General features: G+C 59.1%; 1 protein-coding gene across 4 annotated transcripts in view; it reads left to right on the plus strand.

Moving 5' to 3' along the window:
* The window catches only part of LITAF (lipopolysaccharide induced TNF factor), an 86454-nt gene extending 79051 nt beyond the window's left edge, over positions 1-7403 (plus strand). For all 4 annotated transcript variants that reach the window (XM_051847447.3, XM_008257723.5, XM_051847444.3 and 1 more), the window contains 3 exons: positions 898-1122; positions 3058-3214; positions 4429-7403. In XM_051847447.3, coding sequence (XP_051703407.1) covers positions 903-1122; positions 3058-3214; positions 4429-4537 — 486 coding nt within the window. In that variant the 5' untranslated portion in view covers positions 898-902 and the 3' untranslated portion in view covers positions 4538-7403. The remainder of the gene's footprint in view (positions 1-897; positions 1123-3057; positions 3215-4428) is intronic.
* The last annotated feature ends 6720 nt before the right edge of the window (positions 7404-14123 follow it).

A 14123-nucleotide genomic window follows, 5' to 3' on the forward strand; every position in this document is an offset into this window, starting at 1 on the left:
TAATCCTCCGCCTAGCGGCGCCGGCACACCGGGTTCTAGTCCCGGTCGGGGCGCCGGATTCTGTCCCGGTTGCCCCTCTTCCAGGCCAGCTCTCTGCTGTGGCCAGGGAGTGCAGTGGAGGATGGCCCAGGTGCTTGGGCCCTGCACCCCATGGGAGACCAGGAAAAGCACCTGGCTCCTGGCTCCTGCCATCGGATCAGCGCGGTGCGCCGGCCGCAGCGCGCCGGCCGCGGCGGCCACTGGAGGGTGAACCAACGGCAAAGGAAGACCTTTCTCTCTGTCTCTCTCTCTCACTATCCACTCTGCCTGTCAAAAAAAAAAAAAAAAAAAAAAAAAAAATTAATAAGGCCGGCGGTGTGGCGTAGCAGGTCGGGCGGCCGCACTCGAAGCCGGCATCGTCCGTGCGTGCTTTCCCGTCTGACTCCTTTTGCTCAGGGCTCTATTGGTGATGCTTTGTACAGGAAGGGGGTGTTTGATTGCTTTTGTCTTTTGTGACACCTAAAATGATTAGCAAAAATGACAGTGGTTAAAAAAAAAAAAACCGCTGGTGCTAGAAGGTGTGTGTCGTGCCGGCTGTGGTTCGTGGCTCGAGATGCAAAGAGGAGGACTGTGACTGCCCCTGTGTGCTCCCGTGTGTCCCTGTGTGTCCCCACCCCGTGTCCTCACGAGGTGTCCTGGGCTCTGGGGACTTCCGGGCATCGTCCCTTTTTCCTCTGCCTTTAGGACTTCCCTCGGGAAGCCGGAGGTTCTTGGGCCTCGGAGGGCGGTGCCTTCCTCTCCAGACCCGCGTGGCTTCCTCGTGTTTTCCTGCCGCGTGTGCACGTGGGAGACTGCTGGGGACGATCGAAGGTGAGATCGGCTGCATTTCTTACCCGGTGTCTTCTGTTTCTGTTTTAGGCAGAATGTCGGTTCCAGGACCTTACCAGGGAGCTGTGGGGCCTTCGCCGGCGCCCACCGCACCGCCCTCCTATGAAGAGACGGTGGCCGTCAACAGTTACTACCCCACGCCCCCCGCGCCCGTGCCGGGGCCCGCCACGGGGCTCATGACAGGCCCGGATGGGAAGGGCATGAACCCCCCTACGTACTACACCCAGCCGGTGCCCGTCCCCAACGCCAATGCAAGTACGTCCGCTCCCCCCACCCATCCCCCTTCCTGCTCCACAGCCCTGCACGCCGGCTGTGGGATCAGGAGGGTGACCCGAGCGACCCTGCTGTGTGTGAGCCTGCCAGCCTTGACCGCCTTGCCCTGAAATGTCACATACGGGTATCTGGTGCCTGCTCTGAAAGTGCAGAGACAGAGCCTTGCATCTGCTGGTTCCCTCTGCAGTGCCCACAGCAGCTGGGAAGTCTGGGTCTCCCACGTGCGTGGCGGGGAGACTCCTTGAGCCCTCCCTCACCTGCTGCCTCCCAGGGTGCACTTGAGCAGGGAGCCGGGATTGTGAAGCTGCCCCATCTGGGATGCAGGTGCCCCAGGCGGCGTCTTCACGGCTGCACCAGGCGCCCAGGCTGCGTGCAGGGGCTCAGGTCCCACACTGGGGAGGCTGGGGTCTCCCCCACACCCCCAGACGCTGCTATGGAGGCTCAGCCGAGAGTGTGAAGTGGAGCTGGGGGGCGGAGCCTCAGTGCAGGCCGCCCCCTGCCCCTGCCCCTGCCCCACCTCTTCCTGGTCCCTGCAGCTCGGGAGGAAATGTCAGAGGGAGAGCCCACCAGAGCCCACCAGACCGGCCTGGGGTCACACAGCCTCCCGCGCCTGGCTGCTCCCTCCCTCCTGTACCTGTGTCGGCTGTGAAGATGACACAACCAAACAGGGACTGGATCAGTGGTTAAGGTGCCACCGGGGACACCAGCCTCCGACCTCGGAGCGCCTGGGTTCGAGTCCTGGCTCCTCCACCTCTGATGCGGCTTCCTGCTCAGGCGCCCGCTGGGAGGCAGCAGGTGGTAGCTGAAGTAGCTGAGTCCCTGCCTCCCACGTGGGAGGCCCGGCTGAGTTCCAGGCTCTTGGTTTCATTTGGCCCAGCTTGTATCTGGGGACTGAACCAGCAAATGGAAGATCTCCCCCCACTCTGCCTTTCAAATACAATGAAAATAGGGAAGTGATAAATTAAGTTCTTTAAAAAAAGGACATGCAGTTACGGGTGAGGAGAGTGCTCACTGATGAAAATGAGCCATTAAGGCCGGCGCCGCAGCCGTAGCTCACTAGGCTCATCCTCCGCCTTGCGGCGCCGGCACACCGGGTTCTAGTCCCGGTCGGGGCGCCGGATTCTGTCCCGGTTGCCCCTCTTCCAGGCCAGCTCTCTGCTGTGGCCAGGGAGTGCAGTGGAGGATGGCCCAAGTGCTTGGGCCCTGCACCCCATGGAAGACCAGGAGAAGCACCTGGCTCCTGCCATCGGATCAGCGCGGTGCGCCGGCCGCAGCGGCCATTGGAGGGTGAACCAACAGCAAAGGAAGACCTTTCTCTCTGTCTCTCTCTCTCACTGTCCACTCTGCCTGTCAAAAAATTAAAAAACGAAAATGAGCAGTTGGTGTTTCTTTGACCGTTTGAGGTGGAGGGGGTGAGCGGGTAGCTTCGGTCTTTCGGTCACGTGATCAGTGGGGAACTCGGCCTTGAACTGGGAGACATGCATGATCCACACGGCAGTGCTGCTCGTCGGCAGGGCGGGTCTTTCTTCTTAACTTTTATTTCATTTATTTGAAAGGCGGAGTTACAGAGAAAGGGAGGTCTTCCATTCCCGGGTTCACTCCCCAAATGGCCACAACCGCTGGAGCTGGGCCAGGCCAAAGCCAGGAGCCTGGGATTCCATCCGGGTCTCCCACGTCCTCCGATGCTTCCCCAGGCGCATTAGCAGGGAGCTGACGGGAAGTGGAGCGCCCACGTGGGACGCCAGCGTCACAGCTGGTGACTTAGCCCGCTGGGCCCCAATTAAGAACATTTTTCATTAAAAAGGAGGTTTGATTCTGGGGGCAGAGCCGGGAATCCACGTGACCGTGGACTTGAGCGCTCGGCCCTCCCTGCCCCTCCCTGACCGCTCTGGCCACCGTCTCCCCCCACCCCCGCAGTCGCCGTGCAGACCGTGTACGTGCAGCAGCCCGTCTCCTTTTTCGACCGCCCGGTGCAGATGTGCTGTCCATCCTGCAATAAGATGATCGTGACGCAGCTGTCCTACAACGCCGGGGCGCTCACCTGGCTCTCATGCGGGAGCCTGTGCCTGCTGGGGTGAGTGTCCTGGCCCTGAGCTCTGGGCGTGCCGCTGCGGGTGCCTCACGGGGTGGGCAGGGGGGTGTGTGCCCCTCCCTGTGTCCCTGGCTGACAGCCCCAGCTCCCGGGCGGGTGGGCGTAGGAGTGTCTGGAAGTGGCACCTCCCTGCCTGTGGCTGTGCAGGCTCCTACCCCGGGGGACTTTTCCTTCTAGAATTTCGTGACCTCCGTCAGAGTGCTTGCCTGCCGCCCAGGCTCCGCACATTGGGATACTTCATGGTGGTCTCCTGCCTCTGGGGCCTCGGGCATCTCTCCCGTTGCCTTGCCCTGCAGAAAGATTACATAGAAATGTCTGCGGGCTGCGTTAGATTTAAAGAGATAACAGTTCCCTTTCTGGGAGAGAGATTTGCGGAAGTGCAATTGGATTTTTTTTTTTTTTCCATTTTAACTCCCAAGCAGGTAAAGGTGTACCTTCCTTATTCCTTAGAGGAGAAACATTTTTTTTTTCTCTTTATTTATTTGAAAGGCAGAGTTACAGAGAGATGGGGAGAGAGAAATCTTCCATCTGCTGGCTCACTCCCCTTATGGCCGCAACAGCCAGGGCTGGGCCAGGCCAGAGCCAGGAGCCAGGAGCGGCACTTCTGTCTCCCACGTAGGTGGCAGGAGCCCAACACTTGGGCCATCTTCTGCTGCTTTCCCAAGTGCATTAGCAGGGAGCAGGATCAGAAATGGAGCAGCCGGGACTCGAACCAGCGTCCACATGGGATGCCAGCCTTGCAGGCGTTGGCTTTACCCGCTTCGCCACAACGCCACATAAATCTTTAAAAAAAATTCAGCAGCCGCAGTTTGTCACCCAGTGACCCAGACCTGAATGTGAACCTGAGACAGTGTGCAGGGGGCGCCTTCACCTACTCCAGCTGCTGTAGCAAATGACCGCAGACCACATGAGGGTGTCTTCTCACTCCTGCGCCACAGGTGCGGACTGGAGGGGCGAGCCGGGTCGCACCCCCACTGGGGCAAGACCCATCCTGGCCCTCCCCGCTCTGGAGGCTCCAGGCCCGCTCCTGCCCTCTGCGCCCTGGGCCGCCCTCTCCTTACGCACACACCCTTCGCTGGGTGCAGGGAACCTGCCTGGCAAGCACCCTTTGGGAAAGCGTGGCCCACGGGGGCACACGGCACCACCTGGCCCCCCGCAGCGAGCGAGTGCTCCCCAGGGCTGTTTCTGTCCCCCAGGTGCATCGCGGGCTGCTGCTTCATCCCCTTCTGCGTGGATGCCCTGCAGGACGTGGACCACTACTGCCCCAACTGCAAGGCACTGCTGGGCACCTACAAGCGCTTGTAGGACTCCGCCCCCCGTGGCTGCCCCCAGGCCCGACTCGCCCAACCCGCCCCAGCACAGGCGCTCCTCTGGTGGTCTGTCCCCCCCCCCCGCCGGGGGGGCCACCTGCGTGTCTGCTTTTTGGGGTGGGGGGGAAATATCGCAAAAGTCACACACCTCCAACTCCCAGAAATTGCTGCTTGGAGTCGCGCACGGGACCTGCAGAGACACCGGCTTCCCCTGTGACTGTGTCTTCTGGCCGCCGCCTCTTCCTGCCTTGGGGGGCCCTTCTGGGGGGTGGTCTCAAGCAGAGAAGCCACAGGTTGCCTTATTTTTTGAGACTGTTCTGTCCTGAACTCACTGAACCAGCCTTTGTGCCTCCCATGCACCCCCACCCCACGACAAAGATCTTGCCTTATAGACGTGCTGGGGGCTCGGCTCTCAGGTTCTGTAACTGCAGACTTCATTAGCACAAAAACTCACTTTAATTTCCTTGTCCTTTTCCGAAGTGCAAGGAGGGGCGGTCGCCCCCTCCCCCACACCCCACCCAACCCCCCCTTGCTGCCAAGTAGGCGGGTCCTCATAGCTGCAGTCTCTTTTCCTTCGATGAATGGTGCGTTTCGTTTGCCCATGCGCACTCTTTTTTTTTTTTTTTTTTTTAACGTAACAGCTGGAGAGATTTCACCTGCTGCCTTCACTTGGGGGGAGCGCGGGTCATGGGTGGAGAGGCGAGGGAGCCCGTCGCTTGTCTGGGTGCCGCGAGGCTGAGCCGGAACCCCCTCAGACAGTTGGTGGTGAGCCTCGGAACCCACCCCAGGCGTGCCTTTCCGGAGACCCCCACTGTAATACTGAATGAGCACAGGAACTCATGGAAATAATAGGCCTGACCTTGAGCAGAAATCTGTGTATTGGTTGAAAACGATCGTGGTAACCCTTGACCCAGTTTACGCTTTGAAAAGTTTGATGTTTTGAAAAGTGCCAGTAATTATTTTTGCAGCGAACTACAGATACCACGCAGTACTTCACTTCGGTGTTACCTGCTTTTAACAAATAAAGCGTTGGGTTCTCTGTTTATCCATTCCGACGGCGTGGCCAGCCACGGCTATGAAGACCCTCTGTTCGCTGGGTTAGGGTAGGAGATCATCATGATAAAGCCCCCCTGGCCCGCCGAGGGGCGTGTCCGCCGTGGGGCGGGTCCTGCGACGCCAAGATGAGAGTGGAGTGCTCGCTGGCGAGGTGGAGCCCAACCCCAGGCGGCCTCAGAGCCACGGCTCTCAAGTTGGCTCTCAAGTTTTAATCAAATGCGCAGGAGAGAGCCCCGCCTGCATTCCCTGGGAACAAAACGTGCTTTGTTAATTGATCCGGATGCTGGTGGGGAGAGGGCCTTGTCCCAGGCCAGGAATCCGTTGCCGCCACCCTCTCCCCTGCCTACCTGACTGTCGCTGGCGCCTCGCCTCGCCTTGGTGTGGCTCCCAGGGTCGCCGCTGCTCGCTTCGTGCCCGAGTGATCCCCAGCTGTGGTTACTGAGTCGCACGTGCAGTCTACAGGGTGAACGCGTCCGTGTCGCGTGGTCTTCCCGACGCGTCCGTGTCATCGGTCACAGGATGGACGGGCTGGTGCACGTTTTCCTGTCCATTATATAAAGTCTCTTCTGTTCCGCCGCTGTTCGCTGGGGACTGGAGTGAGTTTGTTGCAGACACTGGATCGCATTCAGCGAATGGAAAGGCTTTATCCCAACCTGCTGTGGCCGCCGGGAAGGATTTTCAAGTTTCAAACCGGAAGTGGCCGTGCATCCTACGCACGGGGTCTTCACAGAGTTCTTGGGAGCCTCGCGTTGTGAAAAAACTGTGCACGGATTTCCATTTCTTTCCGCACCAGAATAAACCTACCTTGAATTCCGTTTCTCCTTGGGATATTTCAGGCACCTCCCGTTGTATCCTGTTGATGGACGGACGTCCGCCTGGGCCCTGCCCTGTTTGGTGACATCCTGCCCTGACTGTGGGCTGTGGTTAGGAGGGAGCCTGGAGGCCGATGTGCATTGTGGGCCCTTTGGGAAGTGATCTCCTGGCTTGAGGACTGCGCTGTCTACCTGGAGCCCGGGAGCCAGCTGGAGGCGGATTCAGCCGGAACCGTCCAAAGCAGACAAGGAGTGGTAGAGGTGTTTTGTTTGTTTTCTAGCCTGTAAATTTTCAAGAAACGAGGATCTGGGTCTCATAAGAAGACAGTGCAGATCACAGGCAGGCGTGGCTGCCGTGTGTGCCGCCGGCCTTCCTGTCCAACTGCTGCTTCCCGCCTGCCTCCCTGGGAAGCTGCTGCCCCCACCCCACAGCGGTGCATCGGGTACCGTGCGGAGGAACCCGCGTGGACCCAGTCGGGGGCGCAGTCTTCACCTGGGGGTCTCTTACTTGCTCCCTCGTTGGAGTCCCCGGTCTGTGGCCTGCACGCTGCCTGGGGTCAAGTCTGTGCTTACCACCTGTAAAACTCCAGGGGTCCTGGGTGGGCGCAGGTGGTGGAGCTGTCGGTTACACGATGGTGTGTGCTGGGGGGAGGGTCCCGGAGCAACGTGAGTTCCCTGCACGAGCCACTGGGCACAGCCGTGTGGCACAGTGGGTGACACCGTCGGCCGAGGCACCAGCTCCATTTCCCACCCGGCTCCCTGCTAACGCGCCTGAGGACACGGCAGAGGGTGGCCCACGTGCCTGGGCCCTGCACCCACGCGGGAGACCCGGATGGAGCTCCAGGCTCCTGACTCCAGCCTGGCCCAGCCCAGGCCTTTGTAGCCACTTGGGGAGTGACCCAGGAGTGGGCTGGAAGATTTCTCTCTCTCTCTCTCTCTCTCTCTCTCCTCTCTCATTGTGCCTTTCAAACTAAATAAATCTTTTTAAAGAAAGCAAGGTCAGTGTGGATTCTGTGCTGTCGTTGATTGGTGCTGTGTGAGGCATACGGGTGGGGTGGGGAGGCAGTAGGTGGCTCAGCATCGCCCCGGCCTTTCTCCCCCCTCCCTGCCTCCCTCCCCCTCCTCCTCTCCTTTTCTAATCTGAAGTTCACCAACTTAACAGCGTCAAATCCCCTGGGTTTTAGACATTCAGTGTTATGTGCCCATCGCTTCTGATTCCAGCACCTCGTCCTCAGCCCTAAAATAAAACCCCAGGCCCCTGGGCGGGCAGCGCTGTTCCCTCCATCTCTGCGTTCGCCCGCACCGGGCATTTCTCAGGCCTGGGGTCCTGCAACGCGTGATCTTTGGTCTGCGTCACTCAGCACTGCGGTGGGTGCTGGTGCTGTTCCTTTTTCTGGGCTGACTAATACTCCACCATGTGCACAGACCGCAGCTCCTTCACCCCCTCCTCCTGGGTTGTCTCTGCCTTGAGGCTGACCGAATGAGGCTCCCATTGATGTCTCCTGCAGCGGGCGGCCCTACGCTCTCCGGTCCCTTGCCTGTGTGCCTAGGAGAAGGCTCTTGGGGACCCTCCCGCGAGGGCTTCCTGATGGCAAACACCCTGGCCCAGAGGACTTTGCCTGCTCCAAAGCAGCCCGTCGGCGACGGAGCCGGACCTGGAGCCGGACCTGGAGCCGTGGGCCTGCGGGGGAGGGGGCTGATCCCAGCACCATCCGATGTTTCTGGGCCTGCGGGGGGGCGGGGACCCTCCGAGAGGGGCTGTGCCACAATGCTTGTTGCTGTTCTGTGTCATGTCATTGAGCCTTTTTTCTCTCCCTTGATTTGAGAGACAGAAGCTCCTACCTGCTGGTTCACTCCGCAGGTGCCCCCATGGCCCCTGGTTGGAGGTGGAGCCAGGAGCTAGGATCTCCCACGTGGGTGGGGACCCTTTGAGGCACCAGGGTCTGCACTGGCAGGAGGCAGAGCTGGGCGGTGACCCCCAGCTAGGCGGCACAGCTGCCCTTTTGTTTCTCCTGGGTGGAGCCACTGAAGAGTGACGGCCCCTGGGAAGTCCACAGCTGCCCGCCATTGACCTGCGGGCTCACAGCTCCCCCGGGGGCGGGAGGACCCCTGCCTCCCTGTGTGGCCTCTGCTTTGCCAGCCCTGTAGGGGCATCCAGCGATCTCTTGGGGCCCCAGAGCCCTGTCTGCTGCTTTGCTCTGGGAAGAGGGTTGCGGGCTGCGGTGAGAATGCAGAGGCTAAGGAGTGGATTCTGAGCTGTCGTTTGCATCTCATATTTGCGTCTTAAAGTGGCAGGAAAGGAAAACACTCAACCCCCTACTAGTGGGCAGGCTGGCGGGTTCTGCACTTGCCCGTGAACCTGAGCCCCTCTGAGCCCCTCCCACGGTGGACCGGAGCCTGGCAGGCAGGCCTTCTGTTCCCTGCAGGTGGCCGATGTCTGATCTGCACCACGGAGCTCACTGTGGGCTCTGCACCCCGAGCCCAGCTGTGGTGGTGCGGGTGCAGGCTGGCCAGCTCTGGTTTCGCTGGATGTCTTCCATGCAGCCTGCCTGCTCGCTGGGAGTCTCCCGGCTTCAGGCCTTGTCAGGGGCGCGGGTCACCTGTGTGTCTGTGGATGTTGGGAGTCTGGGTGTCCATGGGGTGTGGGTGTGCCCGGGGCTCTGGGAGTCTCCCTGGCTGTCCCGCAGGTATGAGAGTATGTGTGTGAGTGTGAGAGCGTCGGAGTTTGTGTGTGAGGCTGAGTGTGTGTGTGCTGGGGCTGCTAGGGAGAAGGAGATGACAGAGCTGGCTTAAGCTGCACTCTCCTGGCGGCTTCCTTGGACTTGGAGGCCAACTCCGCCTCATGGGAAAATAAATGAGTCACCCGATGATGTCAGGGGCTATGGATGGATCCTTTCTGTCCCTGGACTACAGCACACACAGACCACGTGTGGCACTGGCCTTGTGAGTCAGGCAGGTACTGCAGTCAGAGACTTCTCCAGTCCTCCGATGGGGCCGGGGTGGTCCTTGGGCTCTCCGCATGGTGGAGCCCCCTTTGGGAGCACGTAAAAGCCTCCTGGCTCAGGCCACGCCCAGCCCAAGGGGCTGAGTCTCTCCGGAGCCCCAGGCGTGCAGCCAGCGTCCCCCGGGCACAGCTCCCACGGCCTGAGCTCCCAGCCCCTCCAGGGGCCCTCGGAAGTGCTTTACTTTCACTGTTTTGTAAATGAAGTGGGAAAGAGCGGAATCTAGCAACAATGAATCCAGCCTGGGTTATCCTCTTTATGCCAGCACTGTTCTCAGATCCCCTTAAAATGTATCTTTCTGGAGGTGCTAAGGCAGCCAAGACCTGCCCTGCGGCCCCGGGGTGCTGGCCGCTCTGTTGCTGATGGGAGAGAAGCTGCGGCACACTCTGCATTCAGTAGGCGCTAATGCACGTGCAATGATCAGGCGATCTTGTGCACGCCGGCTTCCCGGAATGCGGTCTCCGCCCGTCCTGCCTGGCAGGAACTCTTCCAGACACAAGGGAAAGCCTGGAGGAGGGACGTCGCGGAGCGGGGATTACTGGGGGAAGACTCACCCAGGCGCCTTTGCGTCCAGATTCCCAGGCCCCTCGCCTGCAGGTTGGCATGCAGGAGGCCTGGGAGGTGGCCCAGGAACATGAATGTTGGGAAATGGTCCTGATGAAGCAGGCATTTGGGGGAGTGAACCAGTGGATGGAAGATCTCGCTCGCTCTCTTCCTCTCTATCTGTTCTCTGCCTTTCAAATAAATAAATCATCTTGAAAAGTAGATTGTTTAATTTTGTGATGTGAATTTCACTGCAGGAAAAAAATTCGAGCTTGTATCATGTACACCATCGGCAAAATGAAATGGATGCGCAGCAATGCGGTATAGATCAGCATGGATGTTTAAATGAGGTAGTAAGCATTTGGCAGGGGTAATACGACTACAACCGAGGTTTAAGTACTGGTCTAAAAGCAAAGGGTAGAATCAGAGAGCAAGACCTCAGGGTCCCTGTCTTGGGAGTGAGCACGAGGCTGGGGATGATATCGGAAATGACCCCCTAAAATATATACGAAAATGTGGCCCCTTAGAGTTCCCCAGAGGTCCCACCTGGGGTACCACATATGTTCTTGAAATTTGGGGTGCCATACGATATCACCATATGCTTATTAATAAATCCCCAATATTAATACGCCCGTGAGGGTTCTTGCCTCATATTTAGAGAATTCTAAATACCGGCATAAACGAGGCAGCGTGGTACATTTTAGGCTTTTATTTAGTGAGAAAGATGCATAGGAGAGTGAGAGCTTTATCTAAGAGAGAGAGGGGTTAATCTGGGTCACACTGAACACCAGAAACCAGCACGTGGAGGGCCCGCAAGCCCCCTCCTGGCAAGAAGCCAGGGAAAATAAGCGGGAGAGACACCGTGCCCCAGACTTTTAACCCACTTCCAAAGGGGAGTGGTTAATTAACCTGATTGGCTGGTGGGCACTCAGGTGTGGCCAGGTAGGGGCATGAGGTCACACAGGGGCATGGCGAAGGGATCAGGTAAGGCGTGAGGTCACACAGGGGCGTGGCGAAGGCGTGGTCTTCCAGCTCACAAAGCTAATCTGTTTTAGCCTGTCTACTTCAGGGTGAAGTCCGTGAGGGGTACACGGTGTTGATGCTGGAAAGGAACAGGAACTGAGTCACTCTCGCCTGTCCCCTGGTGGGGGTGAGTCAGCCACCTCCCAGGCTGGGCTCCTCTGCTGTGCCGAGAGAGGCAGGCTGAGTCCTCCAGCTCAACATTTGGATTGGAAAAGAGACAAGTCCAAAGAGAGACCATAGAACATGCTGGAACATTCCAGAAGGTGCTAGAACATGCTGGAACATGGCAGGGCCTGGCTCAGCTTGTCAGGGGCCATCTCAGGTGTAAATGAAACCCCTTAGACACATGTTTGGCATCTATGGGCAGGGTCACCTAGGACCGGGAATATTCAGCGCTGACAGGTGTCACTTAGGGCCAGGGAGTTTTCAGCTCTGACAGGACCAGAACCAGATGAGCAGGTGAGGCTCAGTTTTGCAAGAACCAGCCACCCAGGTCCCCTTCCCACCGCCGGCTGCCACGTGTGGGTGTCCCCATTAGCACACCTGGCTCGGGGTGAGGGTGATGCCTGTGGCCGCCTCTGCAGGTAGGTTGAAAGCTCCCACCCCATTCCTTTCCCCAGTGGGCCATGGGGCTGCCTCCCTCCCGGCCTGAGCCGAGAAGGCCACCATCACCGTCTTGTGTCCACTGACTTGGGACCACACGGCCCCTCCTGGGTCCTGAATGAATGCTTGGGAGGGTCTTCAGCCCTCACAGGGGGTCCTGTATGACCTTGGGGTATGGATACGGGACGGGTGTTCCGGAGGAGGTGGGGGCTGGCAGCAGAGGCCCAGGGAGGGAGGCGGCAGCTGTACTGGGCTCCCAGGCACCAAGCACAGGCGACGCCCTCCGCCCCCCATCTCCGAGGCTTCCTGTCCACAGACGCCGCCAGAGGATTTATGGTGAGGACTTTGCCGCGGTTTGGGTAATAACTTTATGGAGACGGAATTCACACACCTTGCAATTCACCTGACTAAAGCGTGCCTTTCATTTCCATCACCTCCCAGACACCGCTTTCCGTTGGATCTGCGTGTCCGCTCCTCCCCGCCCCCTGCCCATTCCCCATGGCCCCGCACCTACTCCCTGTCCCCGTGGACTCGCCCATTCCGGACGTTTTGTGTCAAGAGTCACCCAGCTCTCGTGCCTGGCTTCCCCCGCTCAGCCTGCTGTCCCCAAGTTTAGTCTGTGTTGTGGCAGATGCTTTGTTCCTTTTTAGGGCAAGAAAAAATTTCCTGGTGCAGAAAAAAATTTTGGAAAGCGTATCTTAGTTATTCCTTGTGTTTGCTCACTCATCTGTTGATAGTCTCCTGTTTGGTTATTTGTTGTTGTTGTTGTTGTTTTAAATTTATTTGGGAGACAGTTCCCATCTGCTGGTTGACCCGGAGCCAGGAACTCAATTCGGGTCTCCCAGTAGGGCGGCAGGGACCCCGCCGCGCCTCCCAGGGTGCACCTTAGCAGGAAGCTGGAGCCCCAGGCGTGTACGGAGCCCAGATGCTCTGATGGGGGCCTCAGGCCCACACCTGCCCTTCTTCTTTGTTTCTCTGGAAAAGTTCCTGATTCTGTGATTGGCCGTTCCAGAAAACAGCACAGCTATGTCCCCTTTGCCAGGCAAAGATTTGACAGCTGCTTTTCTCTACAATTAGTTCCCTGGCAGATCCACTAGGAACTGTGGAAGCTGGGAAGCTGCCCTTACTGAATTTGTCAGACAGCAGAACGCAGGGCGCTCGCGCGCCAGGTAAGCGAAGTGGACCGGCTCCTGCCTTCAGGCCCGGGATCAGGCACACAGCTGCTTAAACGCCCACGCGAGTTCACGCTGACCTTGGGGGATTGCGAAGCTTTGGCAGGGCCGGTCTTCGGGTGAGCTGCGTCCTGCCAGGAACTGGGTGCTCCCTGGGGGCGGTGGGGGCTCTGCTTGCTCTCTTCCCACCTGCGTCCCTAGCCCGGTGCCTCCTGTCTACTGAGGCTGGGGCAGGGTTCTTATTTAATGCCTCCCAGGAAGCCCTCCTTAGGTTGGGGGTGAGGGGAGAGGGAGAACCCCTTACTGCTGACCAGGGGCAGTGGTGGGGGGGGTCACAGGCTGGAGCCTTGCTTTGGGCCCACGCTGACACCTGCCACTCAGCTGGCCCTGGCCCCGCTCGGCTGTTCCTGACCACAGCGGGTGCAGGAGCTGCTCTGATGGCGGAGTGAGGCCGGGCAGGCAGCAGCCACAGGGAATGAGTGAGTCTGTGGGCCGGGAGGGCAACGTCAGGCGTTCCGGGGTGCCCACGCCCCGTGCCAGGGCAGCAGCCGGGCCTCGCTGAGTGGGAGGCGGGCAGGATGCGTCTGTCTCTGATTCACAAGGAGGCTGTCGGGAAAGGGTCCTGGCGTTCTGAGAGGCTCCGCTGGGGTTCCACTTCCAGGTCCTTCCTGGGGCTCCCTGGCTAGAATGCGACCACGGCCCCGCCCCCCAGACTCTGGCCCCCACTCTTTAAAAGATTGATGTGATGAAAGGCAAAGAGACATCAGTCTTCATCTGCTGGTTCACTCCCCAAATGTCCCCAACAGCCGGTGCTGGGCCGGGCCCAAGCCAGGAGCCTGGAATTCTATCTGGGTCTCCAAGGTGCAGGGGCCTAAAGACTTGGGCCATCTTCTACAGCTTTCCTAGGCCACAGCAGGGAGCTGGATCAGAAGAGGCACAGCCGGGACTTGAACTTGCAGTCACAGGGGATGCTGGTGCCACAGGCAGAGTCCCAGCCTAGCTTACTACACCACAGCGTCGGCCCCCAGCAGATAGGATTCTTATGGTGCGACCAATCCTGTGTGTGCTTGGTTCCCTTCCGGCCTCTCTGTGCTCCAGCCGACTGTGACACCGGGGAGTAACTGCCGGCCTCTGCATTGTGTCCATGTGTGGCAGAGTCCAGAGAGGTCAGGTGCATTCCTAAGGTCACACAGGTAGCTGAACAAGGCAGCAACAAAGTGACCATCCTTGCGCCCCCCTCCCCCACCCCAGCCTTGGCCAACCTTGGAAATGAGCAACGGGGAGCAGGGTTCTCCAAGTTAAATTCGTGTTTCAAAGATGAAATACGCAACAGTGCATCACCAGGCCCCAGTCCATGAAGCCTCCAGCCA

The sequence above is a fragment of the Oryctolagus cuniculus genome, chromosome 19 (assembly GCF_051225735.1).
Source record: "Oryctolagus cuniculus isolate XC-2025 breed Fujian yellow rabbit chromosome 19, ASM5122573v1, whole genome shotgun sequence".
Classification (NCBI taxonomy): Eukaryota; Metazoa; Chordata; class Mammalia; order Lagomorpha; family Leporidae; genus Oryctolagus; species Oryctolagus cuniculus.